This window comes from Pipistrellus kuhlii, unplaced genomic scaffold, assembly GCF_014108245.1.
Source record: "Pipistrellus kuhlii isolate mPipKuh1 unplaced genomic scaffold, mPipKuh1.p scaffold_m20_p_1, whole genome shotgun sequence".
NCBI classification, from domain to species: domain Eukaryota; kingdom Metazoa; phylum Chordata; class Mammalia; order Chiroptera; family Vespertilionidae; genus Pipistrellus; species Pipistrellus kuhlii.
In genome coordinates this window covers 134,296,866-134,318,844 of record NW_023425404.1, presented here as the reverse complement: position 1 = coordinate 134,318,844, position 21,979 = coordinate 134,296,866, and the positions used below count along the sequence as shown (strand labels likewise).

General features: G+C 37.8%; 1 protein-coding gene across 4 annotated transcripts in view; it reads right to left on the bottom strand.

Annotated features, from left to right (window-relative positions):
• Positions 1–21,038, bottom strand: part of UBE2D3 (ubiquitin conjugating enzyme E2 D3) — a 33,976-nt gene extending 12,938 nt beyond the window's left edge. The window contains exons 1-3 of one of the 4 annotated variants that reach the window (XM_036410404.2): positions 20,899–21,038; positions 5,370–5,433; positions 5,250–5,281 (exon numbers count right to left, since the gene is read on the bottom strand). In XM_036410404.2, coding sequence (XP_036266297.1) covers positions 5,250–5,281; positions 5,370–5,433; positions 20,899–20,922 — 120 coding nt within the window. In that variant the 5' untranslated portion in view covers positions 20,923–21,038. Of the gene's footprint in view, positions 1–5,249; positions 5,282–5,369; positions 5,434–20,523; positions 20,576–20,898 lie in introns of those variants that run through there. The other 3 variants (XM_036410418.2, XM_036410390.2, XM_036410423.2) reach the window with 3 other exon arrangements.
• Positions 21,039–21,979: the final 941 nt, after the last annotated feature.

Here is a 21,979-nt window from a genome sequence, read left to right as displayed (position 1 = left end):
GTAGTTACAAATCATAACGAGTCTTAAAATCTCTTGAATTATCCTACTCTCCTTTTTATGCCCACTGCTCCTATTATACCTTACTACAGTGATCCCTTCCTTAGCTGTGTTTTCATTTCTGCAGTTTCAGTTCATGAAATAACCAATTCTTGTGTTTTAAATTGCATGTAGTTTTTTTGTTTTGTATTTTTTAATTTTTTTTATTGATTTCAGAGAGGATGGGTAATGAAGAGAGAAACGATGAGAGAGAACCACTGATTGAATGCCTCCTGAACACCCCTTACTGGGGGGATTGAACCAACAACCTGGGCATGTGCCCTTGGCAGAAATCGAACCTGAAACACTTCAGTCCATCAGGGGTCTTCAAACTGCGGCCCGCAGAGGAGTCTGATCCGGCCCGCCAGGTTTTTTGGGCAGTGAGCGCAGCCGAGGTGTTACAGTAGGAATTAGTAGTTCATATAGTCCGGCCCTCCAGCTCTCTGAGGGACCGTGATCTGGTCCCCACTTTAAAAAGTTTGAGGTCGCCTGCATAGGCAGATGCTCTAGCCACTAAGCCAAACCAGCTAGAGCCCCATGCTGTTCCTAAGGTGTGTTGTCCCACTCAATTCCACCCATAACACGAAGCATTCATCTGTATAGCATACCTAGGCTACTTCTCATGGCCATTAGTCACTTAGTATCAGATACTGTAACAGTATTGTGGTACTTGTGTTCAAGTAGCCTTTGTTTTACTTAATTAAGGCCCCAAAGGGCAAAAGTGGTGATACTGGCAATTTGGAGAGGCTGCCAAAGTAAAGCCAAAAGTACTTTTACAGGAAAAGGTAAATACAGTACAATAACGTATTTTGAGATAACCCACATAGCTTTTCTTCTACACTATAATAATAAAAGCGTAATATGCTAATTAGACTGGATGTCCTTCCGGATGACCTTCTGGATGAAATCAGTGCTTCGAGGGAAGCCCAGGTTTCAGGTGCCAGAGGGAAGCTGGTGCTGGCAGCCAGGGAAAGGAAGGCCAACTCTTGCAGCACGAATTTTGTGCATCGGTACTCTAGTAGTGTTATAATTGTTTTTTATTACTGTTGTTAATCTTTTACTGAGTGTCTAATTTACAAATTAAGTTTTATCACAAGGATGTATGCATAGGAAGACACATAATATATGTAGGGTTTGGCACTAACTATGGCTTTAGCCATCCTCTGGGGATCTTGGAAGATATCCCTCACCATGGAAAGTGGTGGGGGATATCTTCCAAGATATCTTTTGTCTACCATTAAGGCAATGACTTAGCACTGGTATTTCTGCCTTCACTACAGCTTTGCCCTATCGCTGAAGTGGTCTTTTAAAGATACGTACAAGTTAATCCTCTGCTTGAAATCTAGTATAGCTTTCAAGATCAAGTTCAAATTCCAAGGTGCTTTATGATCTGGTTCCCAGTCAGCCTCATTTTCCACAAATATGCTCATTACTGCACATAAATAAGTATGTTTCATATCTCCTTTACCCTTACTTGAAATATTCTGACATGTCCGTATCTTCTTTATCCGCAGGACCGTACCTAAATGCAGCTTTCCCTTTAGTCCAATCTGCTGGCTGCCCTTATACTCCCATCTCTACAGTTACTATGCCCAATATACTTGTAACTTATTTGCTTGTATAATAGTTCCCTCTTCCACTAGACTACAAAGCTTCTTAAAGAGTAAGATAGTGAAGGGAGGAGTTTTTATGTATCAATAGATTTTGCAGGAAATAACATAATATATAAATGGAAAATGGACTAATAATATACCAATGAACCAATTATTTCAGATGGCTTTCATGGCTGATTTTGCTCAGGCTACCAAAGGTTACATTATTCATAGTTATGGTATAGACAACTCATTTCATTACACTTCACAGATACCACTTAGCTTTTTCAAACAAATTGAAGCCAAGATCGCTTACTAGTAAAAAGATTGATTCACTTTACTGTAATATCAGTTTTATTGATGTGATCTGGAATCTAACCCACAATACCTCTGAGGTATGCCTGTACTTTCTTCTATGGCTTCATCATAGATTAGGTAGAGTTCAGTGTGGTTTTCTAAATCATTTCAAAATATCTTTCCGATAGCTTCATTTCCAATTAAAGAAAAATCAAGCATGTAAATATCAGAAACAATAGGCAAGTTAATTTTTCTTCAACTCATCAATTCTTAGTAGGAATTACCAGTCAAAAGTTTTAAGAATTGCCTAACTTATTTATTTTTATTTTTTGCGATGCTGTCAATTCTTTAAAAGGATTGCTTTTTATGAGTATTTGCACTTTCAAATATGTTACCTTCAAAAATACGCTAACGCATGTAATTAGAACCAAACATTTTTGCCTCGTAACTTTTAATGACCAACAGCATTTCCTGATTATAATCCACTAAAATTCAACAGTGACTCTGTACTGAAAGTTACTAGATGTTTTATTCCTTAGAAAGTCAGAAATCTTGAGTTCCATTTGAGTTCTGTGGCACTGTTATTACTTTAACTAAAAATTCTCCAAGCAAAATTAATTGTTACCATTTGTTCTTCCAGCAGATCTGCAATTATGGGTTGTTACATCACCACTATCCATGTTCTTTTAGGTCACATCTCTATCACACAAAGGGTAGGCATACTAACAAAATAAGGTACATTTACCTAATCAAATTACTATGTTTGGCACAAAGATGATATCAAAAGCCAAAAATATGATTTTTTAAAATCAATGATAATCATTAATTATTTATAAAAAAGCACTTAAACTTCAGGGCTTACTTATAAAGAGGAAAAGATTGGTATTTTGGGTTTTTGTAATCTTTGACCCCTTCCTGAAATTATCCAAATAATAAGAAATAATCTCTCTAGAAAACAAGTACATTTCAGGAAATAATGCAGCCAAAGCAAAACTGCAGTTGTGGTTTACATATATTTTTAGTTTTGGTTAATCAGTGAATATTTAAATAGTCCTGAAAAATCAAATTATTTCCTTTTAAAAGCAAAAACAGCTAGTCATTAATATTATATTATCAATAAAAGGCTGCTGAAGCCAGGGCATGTGTCTCGGTTGCAGGTTTGATCCCTGACCTGGTCAGGGCTTGCAGGAGGCAACCAATCAATGTGTTCTTCTTACAAGGATGTTTCTCTACCTCTCTCCCTCACTTCCTTCCACTCTCGGGAAATCAAAGGGAAAAAATTTCCTGGGGTGTGAATTAAAAAAAAAACACAGCTATTGAAAAATAATTTAGCAAGGAATAGCCATAATCTAAAATATATAAAATGCAAATAAAAGCAATAAGGTAAAGAGCTTAAAAAATTGTCAGGATAGCAATTTTCTTTTATTTTCTGAATAATTACTAGCATAATCTACTCATTTATGTTTCACTTTAACTTTACTGTTGGTATAAGTGAGGTCTCGTCAAGCAGAAAAACAATATGCTTGTTTTAAGGGTTGGTTTAATATGCACACCAAAGAGCTGAATATCAACTCTTTCAAGTATTAATACTGATAACTAATTTTTATAATGAAATTATCTCAAAGCACCCTCTGGATCAAAGATGAGTTTTACTTGATAGATAATGCATTTTATTGAATTCTTTGCTTTGAAAATTGGGTGTGGGTGATCTAAAATGGAAAATTCTAGAAGTTGCAACTTCAAGTGACTACAGATTCTATCTAGCTAGGCAAAATAATCTGGTAGAACTACGACAACCCCCACATTAAAAAGGGAACCAGCTGCCACTCTGTCCCAAGCTATTTTTGCTCGTGGGAATGAGGGCCTAGTCAGAGCTTTGTTTTTTAAATGTGAAGATTGTCAGCTTTTAAAACACTTCATGGAACAGAGTAGGTGAAGCCACTAGTTAATTATGTGTAATATATATATATATATATATACACACACATACATATACACACACACACACACACACACACACACACAATTTTGCTACTAAATCAGACAGAAAGAATCATTTTAAAAGTAAAATAAATTTACATTTAAAGCAGTAAAAATTGTTCTTGAGATTGGGAATGAATAATCCTAATTTTTTAGGTATTAGTATAACTCACATATATTTCAAGTTATTAAACTAAATACAATCCCCCAAGTTTGATTTAATTTGATTCTTAATCTTTAACTCTAGGGTCATAATATTTCATAATTACTCTAACTCAATTTATTTCTCCTAGATTTCTTCTACTAAGCACTTCACACATCGCTTATTTCTCATGTCTTAATTGCCTGCCTTTACCAGTACATTTTAAGTATCTTAAAGCCTGAGATGAATCGTGTTTATTGTGTTCATCTGTGTCCTTAATGGCACACAGGCAGGGGGGCTCACATTGGCTGAGATTAAAAAAATTAATAAAATAAAAAGTGAAATAATCAAAACCAGAACTGCTGAACACACATTTTTTGATCCAACCCATCTGTTGGCCAACCATTCCAAGGATCTTTTAGAATTATAAACATCTACTTATTGACTATTCTCTCTCCTAATACCTTATTGCCATTTATGTTGAGATTAAATCATCAAAAAGGGAAGAAAGCAGAAAATTCAGTTAAGACACATAGTGAATAGAATAGAAATCCGAAAGTGCCTTCCAAGTCAAAAAAAGTGTTAAGTATTGTGCAAGATACAGTCTTACCCCAGGATGTTTTACTGCATTCTAATTCTGTGAAATTCTTAGATGGTATCCATAATTCTGAATATTCAATTATCCAGCATATACAGTTTCTTATCTACCCAGGATAGAAAGGAATTTTGCTGTATTCAAAATATCACTTCCTACCTAAAAATATTCAAATTTTGTATAATACCAAAGTTCCAGAAAGAATCAATATCAAAATAATACAGTTAAAGTTAGATTTGGGGAAGTTAACTGAATAGAATAATATTTTGAGTAAGGCCCTGGTAGAGCCAGTTAATTTATTGGCTGTACAAATAACAGGAAGCTCTGTGACAATGCTTTATACTGCTACGAAAGAATACTAGATTGATGTGAAGAGTTATTTGGTAGGTAAAGAGATGCTATATTCTAGACCACAGGCACACACACATATTATACATAACAAATGACTAGTTCATTAAATTACTCTTCCTTTCAAAAGAAAAGTACAACTATGACATATTCAAAACAGGATTACAATGTAATAAAAGAAACGGAAAGACTAAGTTAAAAATTACAACTAGATAGATGCTGAATTTTAAGCACAAAATATTAAATTGTTAATACTTACAGGTCCCATAATTGTGGCTTGCCAATGAAACACTAAAATCAAAACAAAAAACTCTTGTTATCTAAAAAGGCACAAGTTTTTATGAAATTAGCCATAAAAATCAACTTGAAAGTTACTTACTATCATCCCCAACTGGACCTGCAGAACACTGTGCTGGAGGGTCACGGGCCAAATCACTAAGTTCCTACACCAAAGCAGAAAATTAAATAAGCAAAGAGTCATCTGCTTCCAGTTCATTTTCACCTCATTCTTTTAGGAACACACAATTACTATTCACATTAGTAATAAATATACTCTATTGGAAGAGGAAAATTAGTTACTTAATGGACACATCCAAGACAACCACGTTGGCTAGGGTTCACAAAAGTATAGACAGCAATATAAAAATTTACAAACCAAAAAATTGTAATCAGATATTTTCATAGCTTAATAACTAGATAAGGTTGTTTTCAACATTCATGTCATTTGTTGAATTTCCCAGACCATCTCAGAGGCCTTCCTTTTTACCATCTTAAATACTGTTCTTCTGAACCAAATTATACCCAGACCTCATTGTCAACTTGAAAAACCTCATTTTGGTTTGATCTCCTTGTTCCCTCAATTCAATCTTTTTTTTGTTTTGTTTTTTACTCAATACTGAGTAAAATTACAAAGAGCCTAAGTCTCTGCTTTAGCAACTAACATGCAGTTTCCATAATTCCATCTGACCTTATATTTACAAAAGATATGCACTTAGCTCTTCCATGACTGGTGCATAACAAATGTGTCTTATCTAGTGAGAGAATAAAGTTGTTTCTCTACTAGGTTTTAAAAACAATTAAGATGATATAGCTCCATGTACATATACTATATATAAATCCTCATAGAAATTTATAGGCCCACAAGATAACATGGGCTTTTTTAAGATGAATGAGAATTAAAGATAACAAATAATTGCCTTTATGATATGATCAAAATGCACTTCAGCAAATGGTTAACCCTAGCCAGTTTGACTCAGTGGATAGAAGGAAGGGCCCCAGGTTCCATTCTGGTTAAGGGCACATACTTCAGTTGCAGGCTTGATCACTGGCCCTGGTCAGCCATATGTGGAAGGCAACCAATTGATGTGTCTCATACATCAATGTTTCTCTCCCCCTCCCTCCTTCCAAAATAATTGGAAAAATATTCTCAGGTAAGGAACAAAAACAAAAGAAGAAAATAGTAAACTGTTCAGAATGGTCAGTCTGGATTTACTCCATTAAAAAAAAAAAAAAATCAGTCCAGAATTCTCCTTGTAGTAATCATTTTAAAATATACATTAACCAAAGAATTGTGTGTCCATCAACAAACCAATATTTTATGCTATTTATCTCAATAGAACTTGGAAAAAATTTGTTCTGATACACTATGCTAATCTGCGTCCTAAAAGTCATACCACAACAGCTTATAAAGTAATCAAGACAGCCAGAAAGATCCCAGGATTCACAATGCTAGGATGATATGTCAGACCACACCCTTATGCTTCCTACATAAGTATACTCTCATGTTTAACATAAATTCATTCCAAACACTTTTGATTCTGATCAGTAGGAGTTACAAGAACTCTTCTCAGGGATAAACAATAGATTAAGAGAAACCATCCATATTTCAGCTTTTAAGAAACAACTTACAAAGTATCTATTTATTCTGAAATAAGTATTAGTTTGGTTTTATTGAGTAAAAAGTATACCGGCAACTTGAATTAACCAATATTTATTATTGGGCAAATGATTTTTTCACAGGCTAGATCACATCTTATATAACAATTATTTACATTCCATGATCAGCCACTTTTATTATAATGGCAATCTACTTTAACACCATCACTTACTTTAAGTAAGAATCAAGCATTGTCTTATATGAACAATGTTCTAAAACGTATACGATCAATTCTATTGTGTAACTAGCCCACTAAAAAGAAGAGAAACCAGAAGCTAACTTATGCAGCCTACTTCGTTCTCTGCTTAAGGAACATAAAGATCCAAAAAGTTTAAGGTTAAAACATAATCTGGTTCCAACCCACTCCTTTCCCCTTTTCCACAAAAGATAAAAGTGTAAATTTTTAAAAATGCTACTAAAACCCCAAAACACTTACATATGCAATTCAAATGCTCAAACATACCATCCTGAAGTAAGAACATTATATCCTCCTTGAATATCATATTTTGAAGTCTCACTTTTAATCCAATGTAGACCCATTATTTCCTAAGTTTATTTCATCATTTCTAAAATAGCAATAGAGCCAAAACCGGTTTGGCTCAGTGGATAGAGCATCAGCCTGAGGACTGAAGAGTCCCAGGTTCAATTCCGGTCAAGGGCACGTACTTGGTTGCAGGCACATCCCCAGTAGGAGGTGTGCAAGAGGCAGCTGATTGATGTTTCTAGCTCTCTCCCCCTCCCTTCTTCTCCATAAAAAGTAAAAAATTAAAAAGCAATACTGCTTTATTAATAGGCTACATATTAAAGCATTAGCCCTTAAATCTTTTTGTCTATGTGATGATTTTTTATGATTAGCTGTCTATAATGCAGTTATTTTAGCCATGACACAAAGTCAGCAATTCAAGAAATATCTGTAGATGAGGTTTTAAAGAAACCATGCTATTAGCTCGAGTTGTACAAAATTACTAATATTTGACCATTTCTGAACAACAGATACTGCAAAATTTTTTATCTGAAAAGGTGGAAATTTATTGGGAAACAAATACAGACTCCCATGTAGGGTGTGACCTACTAAGCTTTTTCCTAGAAATTGCAATTTCATGTGGTTCTATCTAAAAATGTCCAGTAAGCATTTGAATTCAATATCTTGTTCTAGTATAATGAGCTTGTTAAAAAAAAAAAACACCCAAAGAAAAATACCCAGCTATTCTACATAATAAAAGGCTAATATGCAAATCAACCAAATGGAGGAATGACTGGTCACTATGATGCACACTGATCACCAGGGGGCAGAAACTCAATGCAGGAGCTGCCCCCTGGTGGTAAGTGTGCTTCCACAAGGAGAGCACCACTCAGCCAGAAGCTGGGTTTATAGCTGGCAAGCACAATGGTGGTTGTGGGAGCCTCTCCCACCTCCATGGCAGTGCTAAAGATGTTTTGTTTAAGTGATGGCTCTCAACTCTTGAGGGTGCAGGCAGGGTGATGAACCCCCTCCCCCCGGAGTGCTCAAATTTCATGCACCCGACCTCTAGTTTTTAAATAAAAACCAATTTAATGATGGTTGTTTTAACAAAACACCCTATAGTAATGTTAAAACAATTTTATTACAAATAAAAGTTCAAGAATATATAAAGTTGACCTAGAATACTGTACTAACATACTACTTGAAAGTTACACATTTTAATTAAGAACATCAAGAAAATGTTCTTTAGTTCTTTTGCACACAGATATTTATGAATCACTAAGCCTTTATATGCTGGCATTATCACTCCTTTAGAGTCAAGGTCTAATTTCAGCTAGTTAGCACTGAATTTCAACTCTTTACTCCCATTAACTGCAGGTTCTCATTGCTTAGATCACTGGTCGGCAAACGGTAGCTCCCAAGCCACATGCTGCTCGCGAGCCGAGGTTTGCCGCTCTGTTGACTAATGAGTTTGCTGACCACTGACCTAGACTCTCATTTCCAATAATTACAAGCTGTTGTTGTTCCTTGTGATTAAGCCCGTATCCCAGTGTTCGGCAAACTCATTAGTCAACAAAGCCTCAGTTTGCGAACCACTGGTTTAGATCATTTCTAAATGCTTTATTTTGCATGACCAAGACACCTCTGAAGTACAATAATAATCAAAAGACCTAAAATCAGGCCAATTAATTTATGTACTAAAATCTACTTTAAATTGAAATTGAAAAGTTACCTAAATTATTTTAAGGATCAAAACAGGTTTTTAAATTAGGTAACAGAATTTACTTCTAAGGTAACAATTGTCATACATTATGTCCATAGCAGAAACAAGAAAATATAAAAAAAAAAATAGCAGAGGAGAAAAAAGCATAGTAAAGAATCTTCTTAGCTGTTCTTCTATGTAGCAGACATTATGTCTATTCAATAATCCATCTTATTCTATTTTCATGGAAATACTTTTCCCTTAATCTAAACGTGATTATAGTGTGGGTGATCTGTCGTCACCCACCAAAAACCAATTACTTAGGGCTAATCACAGAATTTGTTCCTTCAACCTCAGTGATTAGCTCAGAGTTGGAAATAACCAAAGCCACAACTTGACTTTGTCCATGAATACTTGCCCAAGATTTTTCAAACTGAAGCTGGAAGTAACACTTCCTCCTTCTCTAATTAGGACCCATAAGAATGTGGCTCAGAACTGTTGGCAAGCATGTGCCCTGAAATTACATGGTGAAACCAAAGAAAAAGAGACCTCATTGGGTGACAGAAAGCAAAAAGCTGATTTGGCATATAGATAGGCAATTTCAGGTTCTGAGGTTATAGCTCTCTCTAGTTTCTATAGCTATCTGTTGCCTTGATTGATAACTACCACCAGTTTTTCTTTAAGTAAATCCAAGAAACAAAAATAGACGAATTTAAGCAGAGTGCTACTAGAACCCATTACCAATTATATAAATTTTATCCCACTAAAACATTCAAGTATTGCTGAAAAACATAATTAAATTGTAGGGACAGGAAGAAGTTATATATCTGGTCTAGCAAAGAGTAAACTTTCAATCTGATTACAGAAACTAGAGATTAATTTAAACCCATTTCTAAAAATGAAAAATGTAACATTAGCTTATTAGCTCAAGTTTTACCATCAAAACATATATTCATTAGTATGAAGACGACCTTGATGGTGTAAAGCATGTTAGGTCTGAAAACACCAAAGTAAAAAAGCATGAGATTCCGGGTTCCAGCCACGACAGCACTCTTCAGACCTGGATATATATACTTTTTGAGATTTTTTTAACATATAATTTGTCATACTTCATAATAATTGGAGAATTTTCGATTAAGTAGAAACAATGGTGATTTTTCACTGGCGTAAGATAAATGTATAAAGTTGTAGATTTAATTGTAAAGAATTCTTTCATATTTAAATATGTCATTTTCTTTTACCTCTGTGTCTGTGCAGAATGCAAATAGAATTAAAGAAAAAGAAAGATCTTTGTCGTGTCACCCCCTCCCCCCAAAAAAAGCACGAACGCCTCCCCAATAGACTGAGCTTACATAAAAGTAGGCATAATGCAAAAACAAAAAATTACATTTCAACAACCTAGGCACTTAAAATAAAGGCATTCAAATGCTTTGCCTGGGTCTATAATATGACATTTGAGCTGAGTCCTGATGCAGGGATAAGCATTTTAAATAGAGAAACTCATTCAAAGACATAGTGTAAAAGAACACATGTTGTAAAACTTTGTAGTTTGGTATATCAGACCACAGGGTACACACAGTAAAAGAGAGCAGCAGATGTGGCCAGAAAAATGAATCAGGGCTGGATCTTTTCAGAGCCTTGAATATTACGTCTATGATTTTCTCAAAGACAATGGGAAGTCATGGATAGTTTTTAAGCTGGAGTAAGAAATCATGTTTTGTTTTTAACTTACTAGCAATAGTACACCCAAAATTATTCTTTTAATTTTTAAAATTAAACCATATCTTAATGTATCCATGTTTGTGTCCAGCTTGATAATTAAGCAAAGCTTAAAATTTTTACTACTTTGTTCAAATGTATAAAATGGCCCTAGCTGGTTTGGCCCAGTGGATAGACATAGAGCGTCAGCCTACATACTAAAGGGTCAGGTTAGATTCCAGTCAAGGGTACATGCCCAGGTTGCGAGCTTGGTCCAGATTGATCAATAATTCTCCCTCATCATTGATGTTTCTCTCTCCTTTCCTTTCTTCTCTGAAATCAATAAAAATATATTAAAAAATCTATCCATCTATCTATATATAAAAGGCTAATATGCAGTGTCCCCTCAGGAGTTCGATTGCTCGCTTATGATGTGTGCTGACCACAAGGGGCAAGGCAGAATGAAGGAAAGCCCTGGCTGCAGCTGGCAAAGGGAGGCCCCAATAGGCCATGATCCCCTGCCAGGCCTAGAGACCCTACCTGTGCACAAATTTTGTACACTGGGCCTCTAGTGTGTATATAGGTGTAATATATATATACATATATCCAGATTTAATTGAAAATCTCTCATGGACTCCCCAGATTCCTTTGCCTTTCCCCAAGTAGTAAACATCTCATATTTGATTTCTGCTATTTCTCCCCATTTTCACACATACTAGATAATATCACAGACACTCCTCTCACCCCCATTCTGTAGGAAACCCTACTATAATATATAAATATAATAAATACAAATAACAGATAATTATATTAGAAAGCTATTAACAGGAATTCAGTAAGAGAACATTAACTAAATGGAAATAGTCCTTACTCCTACTTTATATTAGAGCCCCTTATTAGGAGAAAGAGAAGATTGAGTTCAAGTGTAGGGCATGCTAAGCTTCAGGTAGGAGGCCAAAATAGTGTATCTACTAGATAACTTGAAAAATAGGTCTAGGGATAGGTTCCAAAAAGAATGATTTATTAAGTGTCCTTCCATCAAACATGTATTGAAGTATATTTAATATGGCATCTGGCAAATTGGAGAAAAAAATTTCAACCATATCGACATAACTCTCTATTCGACTGAAAAAATAGGTGTTTCAGATTAAATAAGGTAGGATAAATTGATGTTTTATTAGGATCAGTTCCTCCATAACTATTCAGTTTGCACCTATTACACTCAGTGTGAATTTAGTATTACCTATTTTTTAAGTCACACTGAGACATTTAAATGAGAATATGTTTCACTTAAGAGGGAATTGTATTTACTAAATTGGGAGAACAATTTCCAATGAAGCCACTAAAAGGAATTTTCTAAAGGAATTTTGTCTTTGGTTTTCACCTTATGAAATGACTTTACAGCCTAAATTTCACATGGTTTGGGACAAAAAAAAAGTTCATAAAATTAGATAAAGAACTAAAATTAACTCTTAGTTTTATAGTAGAGAGGAACAGTCTCAAGGACCTGAAAAAAAGAAAAAAACAGCACACATATAAGACCTGTAAAGTCTTCATACTCTCCTTTACGAAACACTAAGCTGGATCAAGGACACATAAAAAACAAAACAAACAAACAAAAACTCTACTGCCCATTTAAAAAACCCTATGAAGGTTAGACATCATTTTGCCATGGTGTGCTCTTTCAGGGAAATTTTCTCTTGGGATAACCTTCCTCTGAATTGCTTCTCCTAAAACCTGCATTACCTGGCTAGTGTGAAAATTCATGCCTTCCCCCATTGGAAAATATGATTCTCCTTTCCCCTTAAAAACCTAAAAAGACACATTGGAAAAGGGGGCACGGAAATCTCTCTAAAAGGCACCAACAGATACACTTAAGCCAGTGAATGTTCTCATCTGAAGACACATGATTAAACAGGAATGAGTCTGACGATTCTTTATGGAATGGGGACCCATAAGAGAAAACCTAGTTTGAGGGAGGTTTTGAGTTCAATTCCCTATCAGGGCACATGCCTGGGTTGCAGGCTCGATCCCTGTAGGGGGTGTGCAAGAGGAAGCTGATGTATCTCACATTGATGTTTCTCTTTTCCCCTCTCCCTCTCTATTTCCCTCTAAAAATCAATTAAAAAGTCTTTTAAACAACAACAAAAAACCTTCCACATGACTTAGACAAGAATTGTATGGCCATGTGAATCAGCACTATAAACCAGCCATGGCCTCTTTGCTTACACCTATATTAAGAAACAAAGTACTACCCTTGAGGACTGGAGATGAGATAGGAAACAAGAATGCCTCTATAAAAATTTCTAAGATAAAAATCACCCTCAAGGACCCTTAAAACCTAGCAGTATAAGGGTATAGATTTAGACCAATGAGGCGACAAAATGCAGTACAATTCACTGTCCAACCAGACAGATATTAACTGCTCTACTTGTTCTTATAAAGATCAGGTTTACTATGAAGTAAACAAACATTTATTAACTTTAATGTTGTGAAATTTCTACATACTTTATGTAGACACAAATGGTAAGAAAGGAAACCAACATCTCAGAAACATATGGTTATCAGACATTATTTCAAAAGAATAAAACTTGGCAAAAGATTTTGGGATATGCCAAAACTGGTTTGGCTCAGCGGTAGAGCGTCGGTCTATGGACTGAATGGTCCCAGGTTCAATTCCGGTCAAGGGCAGGTACGTTGGTTGGGGGCACATCCCCAGTAGGGGGTGTGCAGGTACGTTGGTTGGGGGCACATCCCCAGTAGGGGGTGTGCAAGAGGCAGCTGGTTCTCTCTCATTGACGTTTCTAGCTCTCAATCTCCCTTCCTCTCTGTAAAAAAGTCAATAAAATATATATATTTTTTTAAAAGAAAGATTTTGGGATATGAACAATTTCATAAAACTGTAGACTTAAGAACAGAAAGAAATAGTTCCTTTAAAAAGTTTTAGTTTGAAATTTATAACTTGTGAGAAATTCCGGAAGTTTATCTTAAAGACTAGGAGCTTAGGTGATGCGCACCATCTCATTACATCACTGACAAGATATTAACTTCCTGTTTAATTGTAATTATAGATGACACAAGCATGTTTATTCATTAGACAAGATACAAAGAATGGCTTGAATGAATAACACTAACATTTTCTTTCTTTAGGTCACCATTAAAGATAAGCCATTTAAGATTATTCAAAGCTCTTCTTTCGTAAGCATTATCTAAATGGGCAGAGACAGAAAGCCAAATTTAGAATCTAAGCTTTGATTCATGAAAGCAAAAAAGGCATTTTACACATACGGAAAAAAATTAACAGCAGTCAAGTAGTTGAAAAGATTCAATTATACATTAGCCATGTAATTATAACAAGGCCAGAATTAACATGAAAAAGTATTTCATCCTGAAAATGAACAAGTAACCAAGAAGCAATACACCATAAGTGAGGCCTAAAAGGTCAAACAGGGAAATTTAACTATTTGGGCAAACTATAAAGTGCTTCACTGAATTTCCCCCTCCTGTGGTAAGGTTTTGGGTTCAATCCTTTCAGGACACATACGAGAATCAACTAATGAATGCATAAAATCAGTAGAAAAAAATTTTTTCCCCTCTCTCAAAAATCAATATTTTTAAAAGGAATTTTTTCCCTTCCCACTAACAGGGCCAAGGGTACAGTTATAAGAATAGATCTTATGTAATGGGGTAAATTGGTTAATAAAATACTCACTTTCTTTGCTCTGATAGCAAAACAAATTAAGAACACAAAATTTCCAGTTAAAAAATGAAAACCATTTGATTTTCACTAATTTAAAAACATTTCTTTTGGCAAAGAAGGAATAGTTAGAAAACAAAAACCTTACTATAACAATGACATAATGTAGTAAAAGAAAAATACTTAAACCTGTAATTTATAGGTAAATCTCATATGTGAATGAAGATACTATATTTTCCGGCGTATAAGACAACCCCTAATTTTACAGTTAAAACATAGGTTTAGGCCTATATTCCTTGTATAAGACTACCCCCCACTTCAAAGAAAAGACTTACTTTGACGTCAAGATCTGCAGGTAATTTTTGTGCAATTTTGGTCTTTTGCCCCCGATTTTCGGTTGACTTTTTTTCGTTTCAAAAGTCGTCTTATACGCTGGAAAATACGGTACCCCTTATAGTTTCTTTTAATATTTCCCCTATTTGGCTTATAATAGTCTTAAAAGGTTAAGTCGTATAGGTGCAAATATGTAATCATGAGTTTAAAATGCTTGTTTCCTCCACTCAAAGCAAAGATTCTCATGGTTAATGACAGGCTTCCGTATTTTTTATTCCCTGGGACTAGACTACCATGCCAGAATAAAACCTCAGTGAGTATTGACTAAATGATTATCCCCTATGTCCGTGGTTCTCAAGTAGAGGGGTGCTCCAGAAATGCCCTTAGAGAGTATTTTAACATTATGGTGTTTCCATAGTATAACTAAGTAAGTCTGATAAGACCCTGTCTCTGTCCTATATTCTTCAGAAACTCTAAGCATTCTAACATATAAATGTAATTCTTATCAAAACCCACATACATAACATTTATAATAAAAAGAGCCAATCTAGGACTTGAGAATTTAATCTGAAACATTTTTATCTCAGTATCAGAACCTACTCTCTTCTTTAATAGAAAAGATTATAGTAAGCCGAAACCCGTTTGGCTCAGTGGTAGTGTGTCGGTCTGCGGACTGAAAGGTCCCGGGTTCGGTCAAGGGCATGTACATTGGTTGCGGGCACATCCCCGGTAGGGGGTGTGCAGGAGGCAGCTGGTCGACGTTTCTAGCTCTCTATCCCTCTCTCCTCTTCTCTGTAAAAAATCAATAAAATATATTAAAAAAAAAAAAAAAAAAAAGATCTAAACTATTAAAAAGAAAAGATTATAGTAAAATGCTTTGGGAAATTTTCAAGAATTGACGATATCTTAGATAACTAATGGCACCTGAACCCATGAGTTAATACATAAATTAGCAATAGGAATATGTGATATGCTTTCCCCCTAGTGCTAGCAAGAATTTTTAACTATATATTTGTACAAATAACAAAACCAGAATTAAAACTACAGGTGAGCATGATGAAACCAAAGCACAAGGTGTTAAGAGTAAGGCACTCTTTTTCAAATTAAATAAATATGGAGGTCATTATAAGATCAAGCATCCTTCAGTCACACAACTGTCCAACAAATTAGCTAGCTACAGACATCTTGAGATTCTTAAAAGAAACACATGTAAGACAGTGTATCCACCCTCAAGGCTCACTGGGGACAAGTTCAATATATCCCTAAGTGATTAGTTGGGTACATGGTAGTTCTCATAGTCCTTGAAGAGAGAGGCCAAAAAGATATTCACTCATACTTTCAAAAACTCATGTTAGCTAAATATTTAATTCACAGTATTTAAAGTTAAATCCCATGTCAATGCTAAATGGAAGAAAAAGAGCCTACTTCAGGTAGCCAAGACTAACATGACACTCATAAAACTATAAAACAGAAAATGATATATCGGGTCTAGTAATAATTAATGTCGTTTTAAACATTCGTTTAAAATCTTGCTTGGCGTTGACTTGTATTGACATAACCTTCAAACACGTGGTATCTACAGAACGTGTGAAGTGCAATTAACAAGTTTTGCTTGAAAAAGTTTGTGTTTGGTTTGGTTTTTGTTGCAAAACTAGGGCTAAGAAGATGGCGGATGAAGAGCATATTCGGCACTGCATGCTTTACGAGTTCCAATTAGGAAGAAAAGCAAGTGAGGCTGCAAAAAACATCTGTAGTGCTCTTGGTCAAGATGCAGTTAGCGCCAGAAAATGCCAGCGTTGGTTTGAGAAATTTCGCGAGGGAAATTTTTTCATTAGATGACAAGAGTGGTCGAGGCCGTGTGTCCAATTTTGATTAAGAAGCTCTTCAAGCTCTTTTGGTGCAAAATCCTCAAATTACCCAACAAGAGCTTGCGACAACTTTAAATTATTCACAAAAAACAATTTTCCAATCAATTGCGTGCACTTGGCAAAGTCCAAAAGTTTGGAAAATGGGTTCCTCATGAGTTGACTGACAACAACCGTAATCAAAGAGTCACAATTTGCAGTTCCTCTCTCGTCAAAAACCGTTTGCCGTTTTTAGAGCAAATTGTTACTGGAGATGAAGAATGGGTGCTGTATGTTAATTTGAAAAGGCGGCCTCAATGGTTGGACAAAAATGAGGCTCTGCAGCCCACGCCAAAACCTGACTTGCATGCGAAAAAAGTGATGTTGTGTGTTTGGTGGAATTTTAAAGGAATTCTTCATTATGAGCTTTTACCATCTAACCAAACCAGTACAAGTGCAGTGTATAGTGCCCAATTGGAAAGGTTAGCCCAAGCTTTAAGAGAAAAAGAACCCGAGCTGATTAATCGGAAGGGCTTAATTCTTCACCACGATAACGCACGACCGCATACTGCAAGAATCACTGCTGAAAAACTGCGCCAGTTGGAATGGGAAGTTCTCCCTCGACCTGCATATTCTCCTGATATTGCCCCTTCCGATTACCATTTGTTTCGTTCTTTGCAAAACTTTCTTCTTGGAAAACAATTTAATAATGAAGAATGCCTCAAAAATGCATTGACCGAATTTTTTTGCATCAAAATCACAAGAATTTTACAACAGAGGGATTAAAATGCTTCCTGAGCGTTGGGCACAAGTAGTAGAAAACAACGGCAACTATATTGTTGATTAAATTTTGTTGTATTGTTTAAATAAATTCGATTTTAAAAAGTATTAGAAAACGACATTAATTATTACTAGACCTAATAGTTCAAAACACCAGTACAGCCTGGAATTTTAGAGGGTAAATTGATTTGTATCTCAGTTAAGTAGCTGTGTGAGGATAGTAACTTAACTTCTCAGTCTGTTCCCTTAAGTATAAAATGGAATGCATCTATCTCTCAGGGTTGTTGTAAAGATTAAGTTAATTGATACAATGGTTTTAGAAACAGTTGAGTACACAGTAGATACTATGACCAAGCTATTATTAGTAGGTTCTAATTCCAACTCTGATATAACCCTGGGAGTTTTTTCCTTAACATGCGTCTCAAAATTTCTAATATCCAAACGGAAACAATAATTGTACCTGCTTTCTTGAGTTGTTATAAGATTAAATGAGTTAATACGAGTGTTTCAAATAGTTCTAACACACTGAACACACAAAGCATGAAGCAATTCTTGTAGGCTTGGTTCACATTATATTTTATGCCAAGTCCTCTCAATATCCCATGCACTGTAGTTATTTTGTTTACCAGTGAAATCACTATTGCTCCCAAATACCACCAATCAACTTGGAGTTCCTACTTTTGATTGTTGTTTAATAAATAGCTTCATTAGACCATACTACAGCTTGTCTAAAATAAAGTATACAGCAAAAACCAAACAAGGTTTTCTGATAAGGCTGCTTGGTCTAAGAAAATATTTGATAAGGCTGCTTGGTCTAAGAAATATTCGAACCCAAAATTGTAAAAACATAAGCTTTAGAACAAAATAAACTCAAAGGCTTAATCAAATGAACTATCAATGGTTAGATAGTCGGACAATGAGCACTTCATTAAAATAATAAGATATATCTTAGTATTCAGAATTGGAGGCTTTCAAAGAAGAATTCAAAATAAATAGGTACATGACACAAGAAATACCATACTAACATCAATGCCTACTTGACCTCATTATTCCTAGAACAAAGGTACCCTCTCTCAACAGTTGTCCACTTCTAAAATTCTGTTTGGAACTGAATTTCTTTTTAAAGTCTCACTGTGTGATTCTGACAGCAACTGGTGAAAACCAAAGCACACGCAAGTCAAAACTTTTCTATAGGTTAAAAAGAAAACAACAAAAAACCAGCGACTTTTCCAATTTGTTAGGTGTCATTATATCAAGATTCTATACTATACACATCTTCAAAATATTTACATGACAAGCAAGTAAAAAAAGACTACTTGGCTAAAAAGTACTTTAATAAAAGTATTGAAGATTAAAGTGATAATAAAATAGCAGTAATAATAATCTGAGTGCCATGTGCCAGTTCAAAGCCACACATTAATCTAATATAGTACTAAAAAATAAAAAATCTAGAAATCTAAAATTTGTTTTGCTCACTGTTGCATCCCCAGTGTCTAGAACAGTGCCTGCTACGTATCTATTGTTAATATTAAACAAATATTCATTTTTATAGAAGCTCACAGATAACTTGCCCAGTCCTAGAATTCTAACTGGAGCATTTCTGCTCCAAAATTCACACTCTTAACCATTACAATCTTTCTCTAGAGCTTTTAAATCATTAAAAGTGGTGTCACAGCAGCTGGTTATCACCTGCAAAAGAAAAAAAATCAATGAGACCCTCCTTTAAAATGTTGTTCCACACGTATAAAAAGTTACGGACTTGAAATTATTCCACATCTCAGTGACCCTAATTCCCAAAGATTAAAAAGGTTTTGATTCGTATTAAATATTGTGTTTTCTATATTTAACTATGCTGTAAAATATAACTATGCTTCTCCAATGTGCTGCTGGCCTTCAAAGGGGTCACAGAAAAGGATGTTTAAATAATCCTTTAAGCCTTAATTCATAGTTTTTCTTCTTTTCCATCTTCTCAAATATATAGATTTAAGTTTATATTTACATAAACCAATGACAATGCAATGATGCCTTAAAACAAAATCAAATCATCAGTACATGGAGTGAAGATCTAAAACTTCGTCAAATATAGCAGTTTTTTCAAATAAACACCAGTGACACGTAAATGTAAAAATTAATCAGTATCAGTCCTATTTTAGTAAAGCCAAGCACTTGCATTTCCTTCCACGCACAACCCTTTTTAAAAGATTCTAACCCACAACCTCCCCTGTCTCCTAGTTTTAGTAAGGCTGAATTTATTCCATGACATTTTTTTCAAGTTAGCTGTAAATACTCCACCCTCCTGGATTGTGCAAGAACCAAACACATCACACATACACTGAAGTTACAAAAAAAGGGAAATACGGTCTGAGAGTTGGAATATAGCTAAGTATTGAGCAGGAGGTCTTAGCGCAGTGTACAACCTAATGTAAAAGTTAACCTTTAACAAAGAATATTATTTCTTCTTATTACAAAAGGAGATGCCGGAAAAGCCTGAACCAGTTAAAGCAGCCGCCATCTTAAAATGCGGGATAGAAGTTAGAGCAAGAAAATGAGACTAAACCACCGGAGGTGGAGGTTCCGCTCACCCGGAGGCTTGAAATACTCCCCCCCCCCCTTTTTTTTTCTCAACCGAGATCGACAGGTTAGTATCAAACGTTTCAAGGAGCGAATCAATCTTCCCAGAGGGTGTTCTTAAACGGGCTGAAGCAAAAATAGGTACACCTAACCTTAGCCTACTGCCATCGCACCCCTTTCCCCAACCCCAGCCCCCAGCCCAGAGAAAGAAAGCTTCCAGGGGCTGTTACATCAGTTCCCGGTGTGCTTCAGATAAATAGCTTCGGGGGGAAAACCTGAGCCATATAGGAAGTGGCAACACTGTGTCAGCTCCTCTCCTCCCAACACCACAGATTCTTGTGTAACAGCCCCGAGTGATGAGTTTCTTTCTCACTAGGCTCCCTCACTGCTCCTGGGGTTCAGACGATCCCACCCTAATAAAGTTCAGGACCCGCCGGATTCCGGCGATCTTCCCTCCGCTGAGTCTCCTACCTCTCTTATCCCTAGAAAGCCTAGAACCCTGGTCTTACAATTAAGTTTCCAAGCACCGAGAACAGGAAGCGCCATGACATCCGCGGGAGCGTCTCCCCTCAATTTTGACCCCGAAACCAGAGGAACTCTGCCTTTAGAAGCAGAACCAAGGAGCCTGAGATCACCCTTCCCCACCCCAAATACGCACCAATGTCGCTAAAACAGACTCAAGATAACAGCCCACCTGCCACGCGCGTTCTGCTCGCTGGCTCTAACCCTCTCTTCCTTCACAGAGCACATCCGCGTCCCCATCCCCCAAAGGAAGAGGGACCCGGGGCAGGCAGGCCACTTCCAAAGCCCCACGTCTCCCCGCCGCCCCCGCGCCCCGGCCCTCCGTCCCTCCCCGGCCCCATCGCGCCCAGCTCCGCGGTCACCTTATTAATCCGTTTCAGCGCCATAGTCTGTGCTTTGCGTCTGGCTCCTCACTGTCTCGGTGTGTGCGCTCAGAGGTCCGGCCAAAACTCTTGATTAACCCCAGGGAAGGCTGGTCTCTCCGTCTCACACCGGCTCTGCCAGACACAGGCGCCTTTTGCAAAAACGAAGCGGATCAGCAGTCGCACAGGCCCCGGGGGGACCCCCGATGAATCCACCAGGTCCCTCAAAGCCGCCGGGGTCCGGGGAGGGCGGGGTGGCGCGGCCAAGCCACCGACAGCCTCCGCGCCGCGCTCCGGGCCCGAGAGGAGGCGAGGGGGGCCGGCAGGGGCGCAGGGGAGGCCGAGCCCGGGTGGGAGAGGAAGAGGCGCAGGAGAAAGGGGTGGGTGCGGGGCAGGGTCCGGCGCCCGGCAGAGGAGGAGCCGGGGCCTAGTCGGCGCTGGGCCGGCGTCACCGGGGCAGAGAAAGGCTAGGGGGAGGGGGGGCGGGAGGCTCCCGGCCGGCGCCCGGCTCCTTTCGGTTTCCACCCAAAGGTGCGGCCGGGGACGGGAAGGGAGGGAACAGAGAGAGGAGAGGCTGGCTGTGCGCGGCGGTCCCCGCAGCCACAGCGATTCCGTGTCGCCCCTGACGCCACCGTCCACTCCGCCTTCCGGCGCGCACCCGCGCGCTCCCCGCCCAGCCCCCGCCGCCACGCGCCCGGGCGGCCCCAGAGGCCCCGGCGGAGGCGCGAGGACGCGCCCATTCCCCCTCCCCCTGAAGCCCGAGAGGCCCCGGCTCCTCCGCTCTCCTCTCCCCACCCCACCCCACCCCACCCCACCCAGCAGGCTGGCCGCTCGAGCCGCCCGGGGCCTCCTGCGTCCCCCTCTTCACCCGGCCGGCCGGCGAGCCAGCCGGGCCCCCCCCCCCTTCCCCTGAGCCGTCCGCACCCACGCGTACTGAGGGGCCGGGGCCTCCCTCCGGCTGCGGCCTCGGCCTCCTCCCCGCGCGGAAGCTGGGTGCCTCCCCGGCCCTACGGGGCTCACGCGCACGACACACAGCCACAAGATGTCCGCTCTGACGGAACTACTGCCAGCTGCCACGCTC